This window comes from Cucurbita pepo, chromosome LG02, assembly GCF_002806865.2.
Source record: "Cucurbita pepo subsp. pepo cultivar mu-cu-16 chromosome LG02, ASM280686v2, whole genome shotgun sequence".
Classification (NCBI taxonomy): Eukaryota; Viridiplantae; Streptophyta; class Magnoliopsida; order Cucurbitales; family Cucurbitaceae; genus Cucurbita; species Cucurbita pepo.
The window spans coordinates 6,851,385-6,867,631 of NC_036639.1; the positions used below are offsets into that span (position 1 = coordinate 6,851,385).

Genomic DNA, 16,247 nt, shown 5'->3' on the forward strand with positions numbered 1-16,247 from the left:
TACAAATTTTCTTTGTCATTTTATTTTTAATCTATTCATTTGTTTACTGATCTAATATTATTGATCTAATATTATTAATCTACAGTGATTACTAGAATTCATATAAATTATTGGCATTTAGTTTCTAACTCAAAATTGAACCATTCTAATGAAGATTTAATTATAATTGGATGTGATTTTTTAAAAAATAGGACAAAAAAAATTAAGATTTAATATATATCTTATTGATCAGATATATTCCACGTAAATCTTGTTAGGTGAATTGGGTAAAGGCATTCTCATTTTTTCCTCAATTGAATCTATCCATTATTGTTTTTCTATTTCTTTCTGCAAACTGTAAGGTAGGAGAGATAATTGGGGAAGGAATGAGAGGTTAGTGGAGAGAAACGAGTAAGATTGTTTCTCTTTCTTTTAATAGCAAAATGAGGAGATATAATCAATCTCAAAACGGCCCACTACTTCTCCGCAGGAAACAAAGGAAAAGAAAAAGGCAGTTTGGTATGTCTTACATATCTTTATAACCATCATTTCCAAGCTTCAAGGGAACACAATTGTTTTCCATATCTTTTTTGAGAGCTACTTCTGCTTCACGGATGGCTCGACAAGAGGGGAGCAGCAGAGCAATTTCGATGAGCACGGTGGCAGTTGCAATGGCATTGTTGTTGCTGCTTGGCTTTGAACATGGCGATGCTGCTGCAACTTTTGTTGTTGGTGACTCGAACGGATGGAACCTGGGCGTGGAGGGATGGCCTAATGGGAAGGTGTTTAGAGCCGGTGACATATTAAGTGAGTTTTCAACTCTCGTTTTGATCGTTGAATAGTAACTGATATTTTACTTGCTTAATCGTATATGTTAAGATTGATGCATTGTATATGTTAAGATTGATGCATTGTATATGTTAAGATTGATGCATTGTATATGTTAAGATTGATGCATCGTATATGTTAAGATTGATGCTCTCTTATTATGTTAAGAATGAAAAAACAGAAGTGGGATAAAAAATGAGAGAAAGTAGAAAATATTCTACTACCCAAATCCTTAAGATATGATAAAATATATCAAACACAAGTCCCCTAGCAGACGCATTTTAAAGTCTTGAGGGGAAACCCGAAAGGGAAAGGTTAAAGAGGATCTGGGTCGTTACATTACGACTATATAAAATGCAGTTGGATCGTTAATAATAAACAAAATNTTTTTTTTTTTTTTTTTTTTTTTTTTTTTTTTTTTGTAGGATTCAACTATAACCCGATAATCCACAACGTGGTGGCAGTGGACGAGGGGGGTTATAGAAGCTGCATAGCTCCAAGAGGCGCCAAAGTGTTCAATTCAGGCAAGGATGAGATCAAGCTCTCAACAGGACACAACTTCTTCATATGCACCACGGTAGGCCACTGCCAATTTGGGATGAAAATTGCTATCAATTCCCTCTAGTTCTTGACCACCCCATCTTATTTACACGTCAATGTTCAATGTTCTAAGTCTTTAATTTTATAAAGATACTGATATAACAATGATTTGGAAACATTGTGGAAATAAAATGGAAACATTGTGGAAATTTCTCTTTGTTTATTTATTTAATTTTTATAAATATATTTTAAATTAAATTTATAATGGATAACATTGAAAATAATTAGGATAATAAGGTTAATGCACTAAATTGTTCTATTTTTATAAATTAATATAAATAAAAAATGGGGTATATCGGCTTAAATTATATCTACTAATAACTTATATCAACGTCATACAATATTTATTAAAATTATTATTTATAATAAAATAAGTTCAATTTATTTATTAAATAATTTAATACGACTGTGTATAAGTATTTAATTTTTTATTGTGGTTAAAATTTAAAATAGAAATATTATTTAATAATTTAAAATTGATTAATTTAATTAATTAGTAATTTAATATATAGAAAGAGAGATAAATAATTATATAAAACAAATATAAATTTATTTATTGTGATTTATATAAATATAAATAATGGGATTATTAGGATCCTGTTTTAGAATCAATGTTGGATGGTATAGTTTGTAAGCATTTGTTTTTTCTTTTTCTATTTTTACTATTTAGAAATCGCATTTGAAATTTTTTATAATTATTTAAAGATAATTATTAACCAGGATTGTGACTTAAGAAAATTATCATCGTAAATTTCATTTTAATTATGGAATAACGTCATATTAAGATAAGAAATTTCATAATCTTACATCTTACATCGTTATGTTGTCATGCATTGTCATCATATAATATCATTATAGAACATCATACAATATCATATGACATAATCATATAAATCAATCATGTCATCATACATCATACATTATACATCATCATCCTATAAAATAGTCACAACGTCATACATATAAAGCATAAATGACACATACAAGTTATCATGCATCAAACTAAATGACACATACAAGTTGTCATGCATCAAACAAGTCGTCCAACCTATCTGATAGTAAGACCACTTACTTGGTTAACCTTAGTCGGCATTTCGCTAAATTTGAGTACGCTTGTCTTCCGTAGTAAGACCACTTACTTGGTTAACCTTAGTCGGCATTTCGCTAAATTTGAGTACGCTTGTCTTTCGTCCCTCGAAGTTGTTTCAAGTATGGCCCGAGTTGTTTCCTATTAAGAGGTCCATCTCATTTTGTTAGTATTTAGCATTTCTAATCTATTTAACTTAATTTGGGAAATAGAGCAAACTCCAGTTACCTTAATTTATTTTATTTTTGGAATATGACTAAAATTTTAAATGTTTATTTAAGAAAATGAAAATTGTTTTCGAATGTTATGTTTTTGAAATCTTAAGAAAAATGGATTTTATGGTAAAGAAATGATAAAATAATAATTTTAAAAAATAGCATAATATAAAGAAAAGTCAAATTTATTTTATATTTAGAAAAAAAATTAATTAAACTTTTGACATATTTAAAATATAGGGTAAAATTGGCTGAAAATAATTTTTTTTTTTTTTTGAGTACTTGAGAAAAAAGCGTATAGAGTTTTAAATTTTTTTTTTTTAATGAAATTTGATTAAAGAAAGAGGTGGTTACCCTTTAATAAAATTTTATTATTATTATTATTATTATTATTATTATTTTGTTAAATTTAAATTGATCCAAAATCAGCTTGATGGTAGAAACGTCCATGGAGCAGTGTGGAGACGAAATGAGTTGAGCTTGTTTGTGAAGAGAGAGTACCTGTTTCAAGTTTAAGATGAGTTTTATGGTTTGGCTTTAAAATTTCATATTCTAAATTCTCTCTCTGCAAGGTATGAAATTGATCGTGGTTGATTGGTATAGACTTGTTAGAGGACGATTTACACTTTCAGGAAGGATTCGTGAACCAAGAGGGACGGTAGAAGGAGATTGAGCTTGGAAATGTAAGGTACGATTTTGGGGTTTTGAGGAACTTTAGTAGATAATATCTTCCTTGATTCTTGACCAAACTCGATGATTTGTTGTTCATTACGATTGAAAAATAATACTAAAGGTTTGATGAAGAAACCAAAATCAAAAGTCTGCAAGGTAAGAATTGATGATGGGAAAAGACACATCTACATGAAGGTATGTCTAGATTACTATACTATGTCTCTTTTTATGATATGTTTATGGAGGTGGTATTTATGTTGTTATATTGAGATGACCAGGGATTTGTCAACAAACTCCTAATCGTGAACTTGCTTAGTCAGAAAATATTATAGAATTAGTTGTGATTTGCTTGTACTATGTGAGAATACTTTCAATGCTTTAATTTCACCTTAGCTTTAATTTCCCACCATTCCGGTAAAGATGACATCAAATCAATGCCTTAATTTCATATTTAAAATTAATTTTCACCGAACTTAGTTGACTTACAATCATATTGAATTTATTTATATGATCAGCAATAGATCCACCTTCACATATTTGTAAATTGAACAATCTCCGCATAAAACACACCTTGTTCATAGTCGATGGTTTTTGGTACATAATCGACAGTACCTTCAACAGGTCTGATATTGTCTTCTCCTTGATGATGTTGAACACTAAGTTTTTGGATAGCGTCAACCGGATCAACCCTGAGGCCTGTCGATCCTTGAGCTTCTACTGCTCCGTGTTCATAGTATCTGAATTCACCTCCTACAGGGGTTCGTGAAGATCTTCTCGTACATATATAATTTGTTATAATATTATATTCTCTAGTATAAATAATAATAATTTCTCAAATCTTCCATTTTCCTTCTCTCTCATTTATTTCTATAACGACCCTAAATTTCACCTATTTAATCTAAGGTCATTACTGTACCTTGAAATGCTGAATATACATTAAATGGGTTCTATTCATAAATGCGACTTACACTCGCCTTTTATTCCCTCGTGAAAGAGAATTACAAGGAAAAGGAAGGAGAAGAACATTAAACATTATTGAGACAAAGGAAAAGGAACAAAACCGAAATGAATGTTTTATTCTACCTTATGGTTTATTATGCAAATACAAATCAACCTATACTAACCTATACTAATGATGCAAACCGAATTCAACCTAGACTATGTAATGGAAAAACAACTATCCTATGCATGTGTCACGGTCCCGGGGGGTACAATGTCGCTGTCGATGTCACATGGGTGCCTTGCCCTTATCTGAAAAAGTAAAGTAGCACGAGGCTTGAGTATTTCTAGAATACTCAGTAAGTGACCCCCTATCGAGGTTATGCAACAATCACATGCAATGAAATGATGGGTCCTATCTTTCGTTTCGTTTTCCTTACGGTGCTGACCTAACGGGTAATCGTGGACGTGTACCATATACTCTACACACAGCCCATACGTGCGAGTATGGGCTCACCAGCTAGTTCGCACACCGCTGGGCCACTTTCCTTATCCGGTGGGCATACTCTGGGAGCCCCTTATGTCGGGATCCGTTAAAACTAGTAACCGCCACGGCAGTGCTATGCAAAGCATAACGATCGTTGCCCTGCCAATGGATGTACGCTTCTGTACCCTCGTGATGGGATAGGGGTATCCCCCCAAATGCATGATCACACAATATGCATGAGGTCCCACTAGTCCTACAGTCATCATTTAATGAACATAACCCCGTGTCACGTTTTCATGCTTACATGTCATTCTCATTCTCATTTCGTTACATATCATACATATTCCTAGCGGGGTTATGTATCATGCAATTTACCGTATTTCATGTCATGCAATTCATTCAATCACATTCGCATACTCATACAACAAGCCATAATCGTACACGAGTCACACATCGTCACAAGCATTCATATCACATCCAATAAGCAGCATAAATAACATACATTCACGTTCACATGATTTCGTACTTAAGCATATTAAGCTAGCAAACAATTTAATGCCACGTGCATAACCACGGGCACATGCCAACATACAGCATTTAATGCGTAACCTACGACGGGTGAGCCACTTACATGGTAGGCCTTAGCCGAAGTACTCCCTAGAATATAACGTAAGCTCCTAGCTCCTCGTGGACGTTCTACGCTTCCGTTGGTGGTTGGTTCCTTAAACAGGGCCGAAACAAGGTGCGGGAGGGTCGGAACGGTGTCAATCGTGCTGGAAACAGGTTTCCCGAGCCGAATGAGCCGCCGGAGCCGAGGAGCCGCCGCGAGCCGATGAAGCCGCCTGAGCCGAGAGGAGCCGCGCTGCAGACGTGACACGTGGCACAATCAGAGTGCGACGCGTGCAGGCGTCTCGGGTCGAGGCGCGGGTTAACAGGTCGCTCGCGGGTCTCGGGCCGAATGCGGGTGACGGGCCACGCGGTGATGGGCCGACTCGCGGGTGACGGGCCGTGGGGTGAAGGCCGGGTGTTTGTGCTGCAGGTAACGTGGGTTCTGGGCCGACCGAAGGGACGGGGCTCGGTTCGAGTTTCTGGATCTGGATCTCGGGTCGGACTTCATCCTCTTCGCCCGACTCCTGCGCGATTTTCCGGTGGTCTCTCTCTCTCCTCGACAACGTCGTCCCGATGTCCTTTTTTCCCTTTTTTTCCCCCGTTCCCGAGCTTATCCTTCACCCTAACCCCGTTTTTGGTACAGATTTCGTTGGTAAGGGCCTCGCACTCCGGGATCTGGAGAAGTTCGAAAGTCCGCCGTTCCGTCTTCCTTGCCGACGGTGTTTAGCGTACGGGATTCGTCTAAAACCTACTCCTGATGTGTGTAAAGGGTTCTGGGATTACTTTTGTGGTGTGAAATGGGGGTTTTCGACGTTGATTCGTACGCTTCGGCTTCGCCGGAGTTCCGTCGGTTTTCTGTTCTCTCTCCTTTTTCCTTCCCGTTCTCGTTTTTTTGCAGGTGTTTTCAGGGTGGCTGAAGGTCGGGGACGCGATCTTTTTGGCATCCCAGCCCTCGGCCGCCCTTTATGGGTCGTGTGAGAGCGAAAACTCCGGCGAACGCCGGAGTTTTCGGCTCTGCCATCGACCATCATATATATATATATTTTCTTTGGGTTCCGTTACATTACCTACCCCTAAAAGGAACTTTCGTCCTCGAAAGTGTTTTAATCTTGGAATAACTCGGGTCCTTATTCTAAGAGTTCTTTGTTAAGTCTTCTAGTACAACTAAGTAAAAATTCTTAACAAGTATACCATAATCCGTATGAGTCATAGCATTTATTTGCATTCATAAAACTTTCATAAGTCTATCACTTTGTGTTCATAAAATCTTTGATTCCTTATAAGGTGTCTTGTCAGATAGTTAGGTATTTTAAATCTTAATTCATACTCCAATAGGGTCTTTTGGTCATTTACCCCCAAATCTTGGTTTAATTCTTCAACATATTCCAATGGCCTTGTAACTTTGTGTAATCCCTATACACCATGATATAAGGCTCCTCATCAAATTTTATATCACTTGGAGGTCACTTTGGTCATAAGCTAGTGGTACATAAATACAGGGATATTTTAGTCATTTTACACCTACACTTGGTTTAGCCCGTTATCATAACCTAATAGTCACCAAATTTCGTACATAACCTTATCATGTCATATTGAGTCTTCTTCTAAAATTTCATGGACAACATAATTTATCTAAGGTTTGTGGCTCAGGCAGTTCATTGAAATAAATGTTATGTGTACAATAACGTTGGAAAACTTACCTAGTTCCTCCCTTTTTTTTTTTTCCATGATTCCATCTACTGGATCAATAGTTTTACTAGTTTGTGATTTACATTGTTCTCCAAATCAGATTTTCTACACTTAGCTAAAGGTTCACTAATTGACCCGTTTGTCCATACATCCTCAAAATCTCATTTTAAAATACGGGATCTCCGCCTACACAAGAAAATTGTGGGTAAAACTCCAAAATGACACTTTCTTTTGATCTAAATTTTTCCTCTCCTTATCATTAAAGAAAGATAACGGAAAATTTCAGGGTAGAAACCTTCTCGAGAATTTCTCTTAAGATTCGAACCCATAGCTGATGATAGAACTAGAATAGATATTTTTTTGTTTCCTACTCACAAGCACTCATACCTTTGTTTCTCGATCAATCTCTAATTCTAATCTTCCTCCCCAATCAAATATTATGGTGCCGGTATAAATCGAAATTTCGTTATAATCCAATTCTGACAGGTAATAGATACCGGGGCTTCGCAATATTTGTCTGATCACAACTCTGTATAGTCCATTTACTGTAGAAGTTCTCAGGGAATTCATTAGAGGAATGTTTCCAATTAACATTGTTGGTTCTCTGTATTTTTAATAATTAAAAAGAAAAAGAGTTGTTTTTCTTTCCACATTATTGTTTATATTTGTATCGTTTGTAAGTGTCCACTTGCTTTGGTTCGTCATTAAGGTCTCATCTTTGTAGATGAATTCCATATACAAATTTGCCTATTTTGCCATACAAAATCAAGAAATTTGTAATATTTTGTCTCTTTCGGCTACCTACTCCAATTCTAGTATATTTGTTTTTTTGGAGTGAAAATCATGACATGAAACTGGTTAAAAACTCCACCCTAACCCAATGCAAATTGAATGCACTGGTAAATCACATAGATCTACGAACGACTTCCTGTATTTGGTTTGTGGTCAAGCTAGAGTTTGAGGATTTGGTAACTTTCATTGGAAACATTGTCAAATAGGCTTTTCTCTTGGTATACCTTATCTAGTACAACCCAAAACTAATGCTCCTATAACCATAACTCCTATAACCATAACGGAAAGACATCACAACCCTTTCAATGCCTTGTACTATGAAGAATGGGCTTAACAAAATTCTCTTATAAAAATTGGTATTATGTAAGCATGGTGGATATCCTCACAAGTCATAAACTTGGGATACTTGAAAATCAAACTTAAAATGACAGTTTTGAAACTTTAACTATAGTAATACCTTTTAACCAGGTTGACATTGCTATGAAAAATTGATTGGTAATTTTCTACAACAATTTGTTTATGTTGAGCTTCCTGAGTGCATTCGTATACCTTAAGGAGGATTACCACAAAACTTCTAGTTGATTTAGAGACAATGTCTCACTCTAATCCTTGTGTGTCCCCCACCCAAGTTCATCTTAAATCATGGTTTCTTAAATTTAAGGTATCTTGATAATCTCAAATCTCATACCGTAGTCCCTCTCCATATACCTCTAAAATTTTGACCATGATCGTAATGTCTCGTCCAAACTATGGTTCGATACTTTTAAATCACCTCACAACTTCCCTAATTGGTTGTATTATTATTATTATTATTTTTTATTTTTTATTTTTTAATTTTCAGCTCGTATTAAGGCAGGAAAGTTTTCTACATCTCAGTACTTCCAAAGCTCATCTTCCATTAACGACACTTATGTCATTTACCAATCAATTTAAGTATACATGTTTTAAACTTTTATGGTCTTAACTCAAATTTTTTTTTTTCATACTGATACTTTAATTTCATCTTTACATACTTCAAAGTTATAAAATTCTCTTTCAGACACTACCACTTTTAATATCTATAGTATATTATAGGATATTGACATCTATCAAGCTTCTTAGGTCATTTTATTTCATCTAAAACTACTTACTCTTCCGTATACATTGTTACAGTCCTCCCCATCTCTATGGTCATAAGACTGTGTAGTTTATCTATGTTCAAGACGTCTAACTAAAACATATGATCTTGCTTAGCAAAATCATTTTCACGCATACACTAACATTTAGTAGCTTACTAAAACTATAGCTACTCATTCACAATAACAACCTCAGTAAGTCAAAACATCATCAATACAACAATTTACATTCACATTCAATCAAGGTAAAACATAACATATTCTACATTTAATATCAATGTAGAATTAAGGCAACAATAATGCAGTAAATTATAACACAATCAATGGTGTAAAAGTCCAATTATGAGTTATATTTTATAATGACCAAACAATAACAACATACACAATCAACGACATTTCATTTTTTATCTTTAGCAAGACATACCTGACGGAGACGGGGCATCAACGGTGGGACCATGGAACATGCCAAGCCTACATCGTAGGCTAGTCTACAAGATCTATAACCTGGCTAGCTGTAACGACCCGAAATTTTCTACTTAATTTAAGGTCGCTACTGTATACATACCATAAACATTGAATGCGGAAGACTTCATTTAAATTCCATAAAACATAACCTTTAACTTAAAAACACAGCCATGGACTTACGTGTTTCGAAAACATCTTTAAAACGACACAACAAAAGACCCGAAATAAAATAAATAAGCGTTTAAGTTTAAAACATCCTATTCTATCCTAAGTCTAAGAAAATGAATACCACTATCCTATGCATGTGCCATGATCTCGAGTTGCGATGCCGTCGTCAGCCGTACAGGAATGCCTTGCCTTAACCTGAAAAATGTAGTAGCACATGGCTTGAGTATTTAAAGAAATACTCAGTAAGTGACCCCACTATTGGGGTTAAATGCAACAATCACATGCAATAAAATGATGGGACCTATCTTTCGTTTCGTTTCATTTCGTTTCGTTTCTTTTTCGTTTCGTTTCGTTTCGTTTTCCCTACGGTGTAATCCTAACAGGTAATCGTGGACGTGTACCATATACTCTACACGCAGCCCATACGTGCGAGTATGGGCTCACCAGCTAGTTCGCACACCGCTGGGCCACTGTCCCTAGCCGGTGGGCATGCTCTAGGAGCCCTTATACCGAGACCCATTAAAACTAGAACCGTCACGGCAGCGCTATGCAAAGCATAACGATCGTTGTCCTGCCATTGGATGTACGCGTCCGTACCCTCGTGATGGGATAGGGGTATCCCCCCAAATGCATGAGCACACAATATGCATGAGGTCCCACTAGTCCTACAGTTATCATTAATGAACATAACCCCCTGTCACGTTTTCATGCTTACATGTCATTCTCATTCTCATTTCTTTACATATCATACATATTCCTAACGGGGTTATGTTTCATGCAATTTACCGTATTTCATGTCATACAATTCATGCAGTTACATTCAAATATTCATACAAACAAGCCATAATCGTTCAAGGACCACACATCGTTACATGCATTACACATCACATCAGACTAAAAGCATACATTCACGTTCACATAACTACGTACTTAAGCACAATAATCTAGCATACAATGCATCATATCATAAAAAAGTCATAACGTAAACACTTCATAGTCATATCATTCTCTAACTTACCATAGCCTTAACGTTCTTATACCTATCACAGACATATCATTACGTAACGTACCTTAGTCATATCATCACCAGAACGTATCCTAACGCCATCGTTCTATCAATCTATCACAAACCTATCCCTTTCTATCCATAACCTAACTGTATTCTTTCATCAATCTCTCCTATCCATAGCACTCCGGTATGTAACCTAACCTTAACGTTTCATGAACCTATCTTACTCCTATCGTTACATTTTGTTTTGTGCATCCTTCTCGTATTCTATCTCAAACATCTCCTAAAGCACATCGTACCATAATTAATATCATACAATCCATATATTATAACATAACATAACATATAGGAAGTATATCGATCCACAGACAATTCACACATATCAACATATATGACACGTGCAGAACCACAGGGCACGTGTCAACATAAAAAATAACCATGCCGATAGTAAGGTCACTTACCTGGCTCGCTTAAGTCATTGTCACAAATATATCTTTAATGAAAGTTCGATTCCGTCCTTTGAAATCCGAGTCAATCTATATGAGCTCATGACATCAGTTTCAAGTTTGAACTCTATAACATTATTTTCCTAATTTACATTGGCCATCTTAAAATTCTGATCTTTTTTGTTAGACAAAATTTAAAGAAGCTCACTGCCCTCCGATAAAAATTATGATCTTTTCTATTAGACAAAATTTGAATGAGCTAAAGGAGCTGAGCTAAAGGAGCTGACTGCCCTCTCATATTTCCTTTTATTGTTAAATATTGTTTAACAAATCTTTCCTCAATCTCCCTCTCTCTCATTTTTTTTTTCATTTTGTAAATAGGCTTTTCAATTGTGTAAACAGATATTACCGGCCAATTTTTAGTTTATAGATCTCCCACCTCAAATTTTATTGAATCTAACCTTATAACCTTATTTCGTATAACTAAAAATGCTAACAAAAATCTAATAATTGTATATGGGATCTGATTATTACNGCACGTGCCAACATACAACAACTAACGCGTAACCTACGACGAGTGAGCCACTTACTTGGTTAGCTTAAGTCGTTGTCGCGTATATATCCTTAATGAAAGTTCGATTCCGTCCTTTGAAATCCATGTCAACCTATGTGAGCTCATGACATCAGTTTTAAGTTTGAACTGTATAAAATTATTTCTCTAATTACACTAAAATTCTGATATTTATTGTTAGGACATGCTAGCACGCACTTGATTTCAAATATCTTAAAAAATTCATTATTAGTTAGAGGTCTTCCTAAATTTAAATTTGAAAATGATAAAATCTTCTTCTTAAGTGGGTAAGCAAATCAAGTTGTCTTTCAAACCAAAAAATGTGATTTCTACTACTAGACCTCTTCAACTGGAATTATTGGACCCTTCTAAAATAGCTAGCTAGAGGGAATTTCTATGTGTGATAGTTGATGATTTTTCCAAATTTACCTGATTTTGACAATAAAACATAAAAGTGATGTTTTGAAAAGATTGGTTAGTTTTGTAAAAAGAGTTCAAAATGAAAAAGGGTTTTTATTTTGAGACTATTTGCTAGTTTTGTAAGAAGAGTTCAAAATGAAAAAGATTTTTTAATTACTAAAATTAGGAGTGACCATGGGGAGAATTCCACAGTGTTCATTTAAAAATTTTTGTGACGATAATGATTTTTATCATGACTTCTCTTCTTGAAGGACTCCTCAACAAAACGGTGTGGCTGAAAGAAAAAATTGTATTTTATAAGAGTTTGCTAGATCAATGTTAAATGAATATGATTTACCTAAATATTTTTGGGCGGAAGCTGTTAATACCGTCTCTTATGTTTCAAATAGAATTTTAATTAGACCCTCCTTAGATAAAACTACTTTTGAACTTTGGCTTAATAAAATTCCAAATATTGGGTATTTTAAAGTTTTTGGTTGCAAAAAACATTTTGAACAACAAAGAAAAGCGGAAAAAATTTGATTATAAGATGGATATTGATATTTTTTTTTGTTATTCATCTAGTAGTAAAACTTATAGAGTTTTCAATAAGAGAACTTTAGTTATTGAAGATTAGTTATTGAAAAATCTATGCAGGTGGTATTTGATGAATCTTATAATAATTTTTCTAATGAGTCTATTTGTAGGGATGATTTAGAAAGAAATTTTGGAGATTTATTTGTCAAAAGAAAGAAAAAGAATCTGTTTGAAGTAAAGAAGAGGTGGGCTTAAATGAAAAGAAGGAAGAAGGTTCTTCATGTGTGCAAAAAGAATGGAGGTATGCCTCGTCTCATCCCAATGACTTGATTATTGGTGATCCCGAACAAGGTGTGAAAACTCATTCCTCTATTAATTTATTTAATAATCTTGTTTTTGTTTCTCAAATTGAACCAAAAAGTCTTAAGGATGCCGAAAATGATGAGTTTTGGATTTTATGTATGCAAGAAGAACTAAATAAATTTGAAAGGAACAAAATTTGAGAATTAGTCCCTAGGCTCTCTGATATTTCGATTATTGGAACCAAATGAGTTTTTAGAAATAAAATTGATAGAAATAGGAATATCATTGGAAATAAAGCTAGACTTGTAGCTCAAGATTATTGTCAGGAGGAAAGTATAGACTATGAAGAAACTTTTACCTCGTTGCTAGATTAGAAGCTATTAGAATGTTACTTGCATTTACTTCTTACAAAAATTTTATATTGTATCAAATGGATGTAAAAAGGGCATTCTTAAATGGTTATATTAGGGAGGAAATTTATGTAAAACAACTTACTGGATTTGAAAATTTTGATTTTCCACATCATGTGTGTAAGTTGAAAAAGGCTATTTGTGGCTTAAAACAACCTCCAAGAGTCTGGTACGATAAACTTAGAACGATAGCGTTAGGGTACGTTCTTGTGACGATATGACTAAGGTACGTCACGTAATGATATGTCTGTGATAGGTATAAGAACGTTAAGGCTATAGTAAGTTAGAGAACGATATGACTATGAAGTGTTTACGTTATGACTTGGTTATGATATGATACATTGTATGCTAGATTATTGTGCTTAAGTACGAAATCATGTGAACGTGAATGTATGTTATTTATGCTGCTTAGTTGATGTGATATGAATGCATGTGACGATGTGTGGCCCTTGTACGATTATGGCTTGTTGTATGAGTATTGGAATGTAACTGAATGAATTGTATGACATGAAATACGGTAAATTGCATGATACATAACCCCGCTAGGAATATGTATGATATGTAACGAAATGAGAATGAGAATGACATGTAAGCATGAAAACGTGACACGGGGTTATGTTCATTAAATGATGACTGTAGGACTAGTGGGACCTCATGCATATTGTGTGATCATGCATTTGGGGGGATACCCCTATCCCATCACGAGGGTACGGACGCGTACATCCAAATGGCAGGACAACGATCGTTATGCCCTGCATAGCGCTGCCGTGACGGTTTTAGTTTTAACGGGTCCCGGTGGGCCCCCAGAGCATGCCCACCGGCTAGGGACAGTGGCCCAGCGGTGTGCGAACTAGCTGGTGAGCCCATACTCGCACGTATGGGCTGCGTGTAGAGTATATGGTACACGTCCACGATTACCTGTTAGGATTACACCGTAGAGAAAACGAAACGAAACGAAACGAAACGAAACGAAACGAAACGAAACGAAAGATAGGTCCCATCATTTCATTGCATGTGATTGTTGCATTTAACCCCAATAGTGGGGTCACTTACTGAGTATTTCTTTAAATACTCAAGCCATGTGCTACTACATTTTTCAAGTTAAGGCAAGGAATTCCTGTACGGCTGACGACGGCATCGCAACTCGAGATCATGGCACATGCATAGAATAGTGGTATTTATTTTCTTAGACTTAGGATAGAATAAGATGTTTTAAACTTAAACGCTTATTTATTTTATTTCGGGTCTTTTGTTGTGTCGTTTTAAAGATGTTTTCGAAACACGTAAGTCCATGGCTGTGTTTTAAGGCAAAGGTTATGTTTTATGGAATTTAAATGAAGTCTTCCGCATTCAATGTTTATGGTATGTATACCGTAGCAACCTTAAATTAAGTAGAAAATTTCGGGTCGTTACATCGACCCTACTTTCTTTATTAAAATTAAAGAAAAAGATATGCTAGTGCAAATATATGTAGATGATATTGTATTTGATTCTACCAATCCTTCTTTATGTGAAGAATTTTCTAAATGTCTTCATAATGAGTTTGAGATGAGTATGATGGGAGAGCTCAATTTCTTTCTTGGACTTCAGATCAAACAACTGAAAGATGGTATCTTCATAAATCAAGAGAAATACACCAAGGATTTACTCAAAAGGTTCAAGTTCAATGAAGGTAAGATTGCAAAAACTCCAATGAGCACATCTACTAAGCTTGACAATGATGAAAAAGGTAAATGGGTAGATATAAAATCTTATCTAGGTATGATTGGATCCTTACTTTACTTGACTACTAGTAGACCTGACATTATGTTTAGTGTATGTCTTTGTGCTAGGTTTCAATCTTGTCCTAAGGAATCTCACTTACATGCAGTTAAAAGAATATTCGGATTTTGCGGGAAGTTTACTTGTTCCTAAAAGTATTAGTGGAACTTGTCAATTTCTCAGTAATTCATTAGTTTCTTGGTTTAATAAAAAACAAAACTTGGTTGCCTTATCTACTATCGAAACGGAATATACTGCGGTTGTTAGTTGTTGTGCTCAAATTGTTTGGATGAAACAAACTCTTTGTGATTTTGGATTAAAATTTGATAGTGTGCCTATATTTTGTGATAGCACATAGTGCTATTAATTTAACCAAAAATCACGTTCATCATTGTAGAACTAAACATATTGACATTAAATATCATTTTATTAGAGAGCATGTGCAAAATGGACATATTATTCTTGATTTTGTAAACTCTAATTGTAACGACAAAAAATTTTCTACTTAATTTAAGATCGCTACTGTATACGTACCATAAACATTGAATGTGGAAGACTTCATTTAAATTCCATAAAACATAACCTCTAACTTAAAACACAGCCATGAACTTACGTATTTCGAAAACATCTTTAAAATGACACAACAAAAGACCTGAAATAAAATAAATAAGCGTTTAAGTTTAAAACATTCTATTCTATCCTAAGTCTAAGAAAAAATTACCACTATCCTATGCATGTGCCGTGATCTCGAGTTGCGATGCCGTCGTAAGCCATACAGGAATGTGTTGCCTTAACCTGAAAAATGTAGTAGCACATGGCTTCAGTATTTAAAGAAATACTCAGTAAGTGACCCACTATTGGGGTTAAATGCAANAAGCCATACAGGAATGTGTTGCCTTAACCTGAAAAATGTAGTAGCACATGGCTTCAGTATTTAAAGAAATACTCAGTAAGTGACCCACTATTGGGGTTAAATGCAACAATCACATGCACTAAAATGATGGGACCTATCTTTCGTTTCGTTTCGTTTTTCCTACGGTGTAATCCTAACAGGTAATCGTGGACATGTGCCATATACTCTACACGCAGCCCATACGTGCGAGTATGGGCTCACCAGCTAGTTCGCACACCGCTGGGCCACTGTCTCTAGCCGGTGGGCATGCTCT

General features: G+C 35.1%; 1 protein-coding gene across 3 annotated transcripts; it reads left to right on the top strand.

Moving 5' to 3' along the window:
* Positions 1–433: 433 nt before the first annotated feature.
* On the top strand, positions 434–4,146 carry LOC111789234 (basic blue protein-like). 3 transcript variants are annotated; one of them, XM_023669939.1, is made up of 2 exons: positions 434–786; positions 3,991–4,146. In XM_023669939.1, the coding sequence occupies exons 1-2, from the start codon at positions 594–596 to the stop codon at positions 4,023–4,025; spliced, it is 228 nt and encodes a 75-aa protein (XP_023525707.1). In that variant the 5' UTR covers positions 434–593; the 3' UTR covers positions 4,026–4,146. The 3 variants fall into 3 exon arrangements, 2 of the variants coding, with proteins under 2 accessions (XP_023525707.1, XP_023525706.1); XM_023669938.1 differs by lacking the exon at positions 3,991–4,146 and adding an exon at positions 1,233–1,535; XR_002814301.1 differs by having other exon boundaries at positions 699–786; positions 4,003–4,146.
* The last annotated feature ends 12,101 nt before the right edge of the window (positions 4,147–16,247 follow it).

What these genes read in the sequence shown, in the direction of transcription:
- LOC111789234 (XM_023669938.1), top strand. Translation starts at nt 594, where the DNA reads ATGGCTCGACAAGAGGGGAGCAGCAGAGCAATTTCGATGAGCACGGTG. An exon ending in TAGAGCCGGTGACATATTAA is followed by an intron (nt 787 to 1,232) that starts GTGAGTTTTCAA and finishes TTTTTTTTGTAG; the next exon opens with GATTCAACTATAACCCGATA.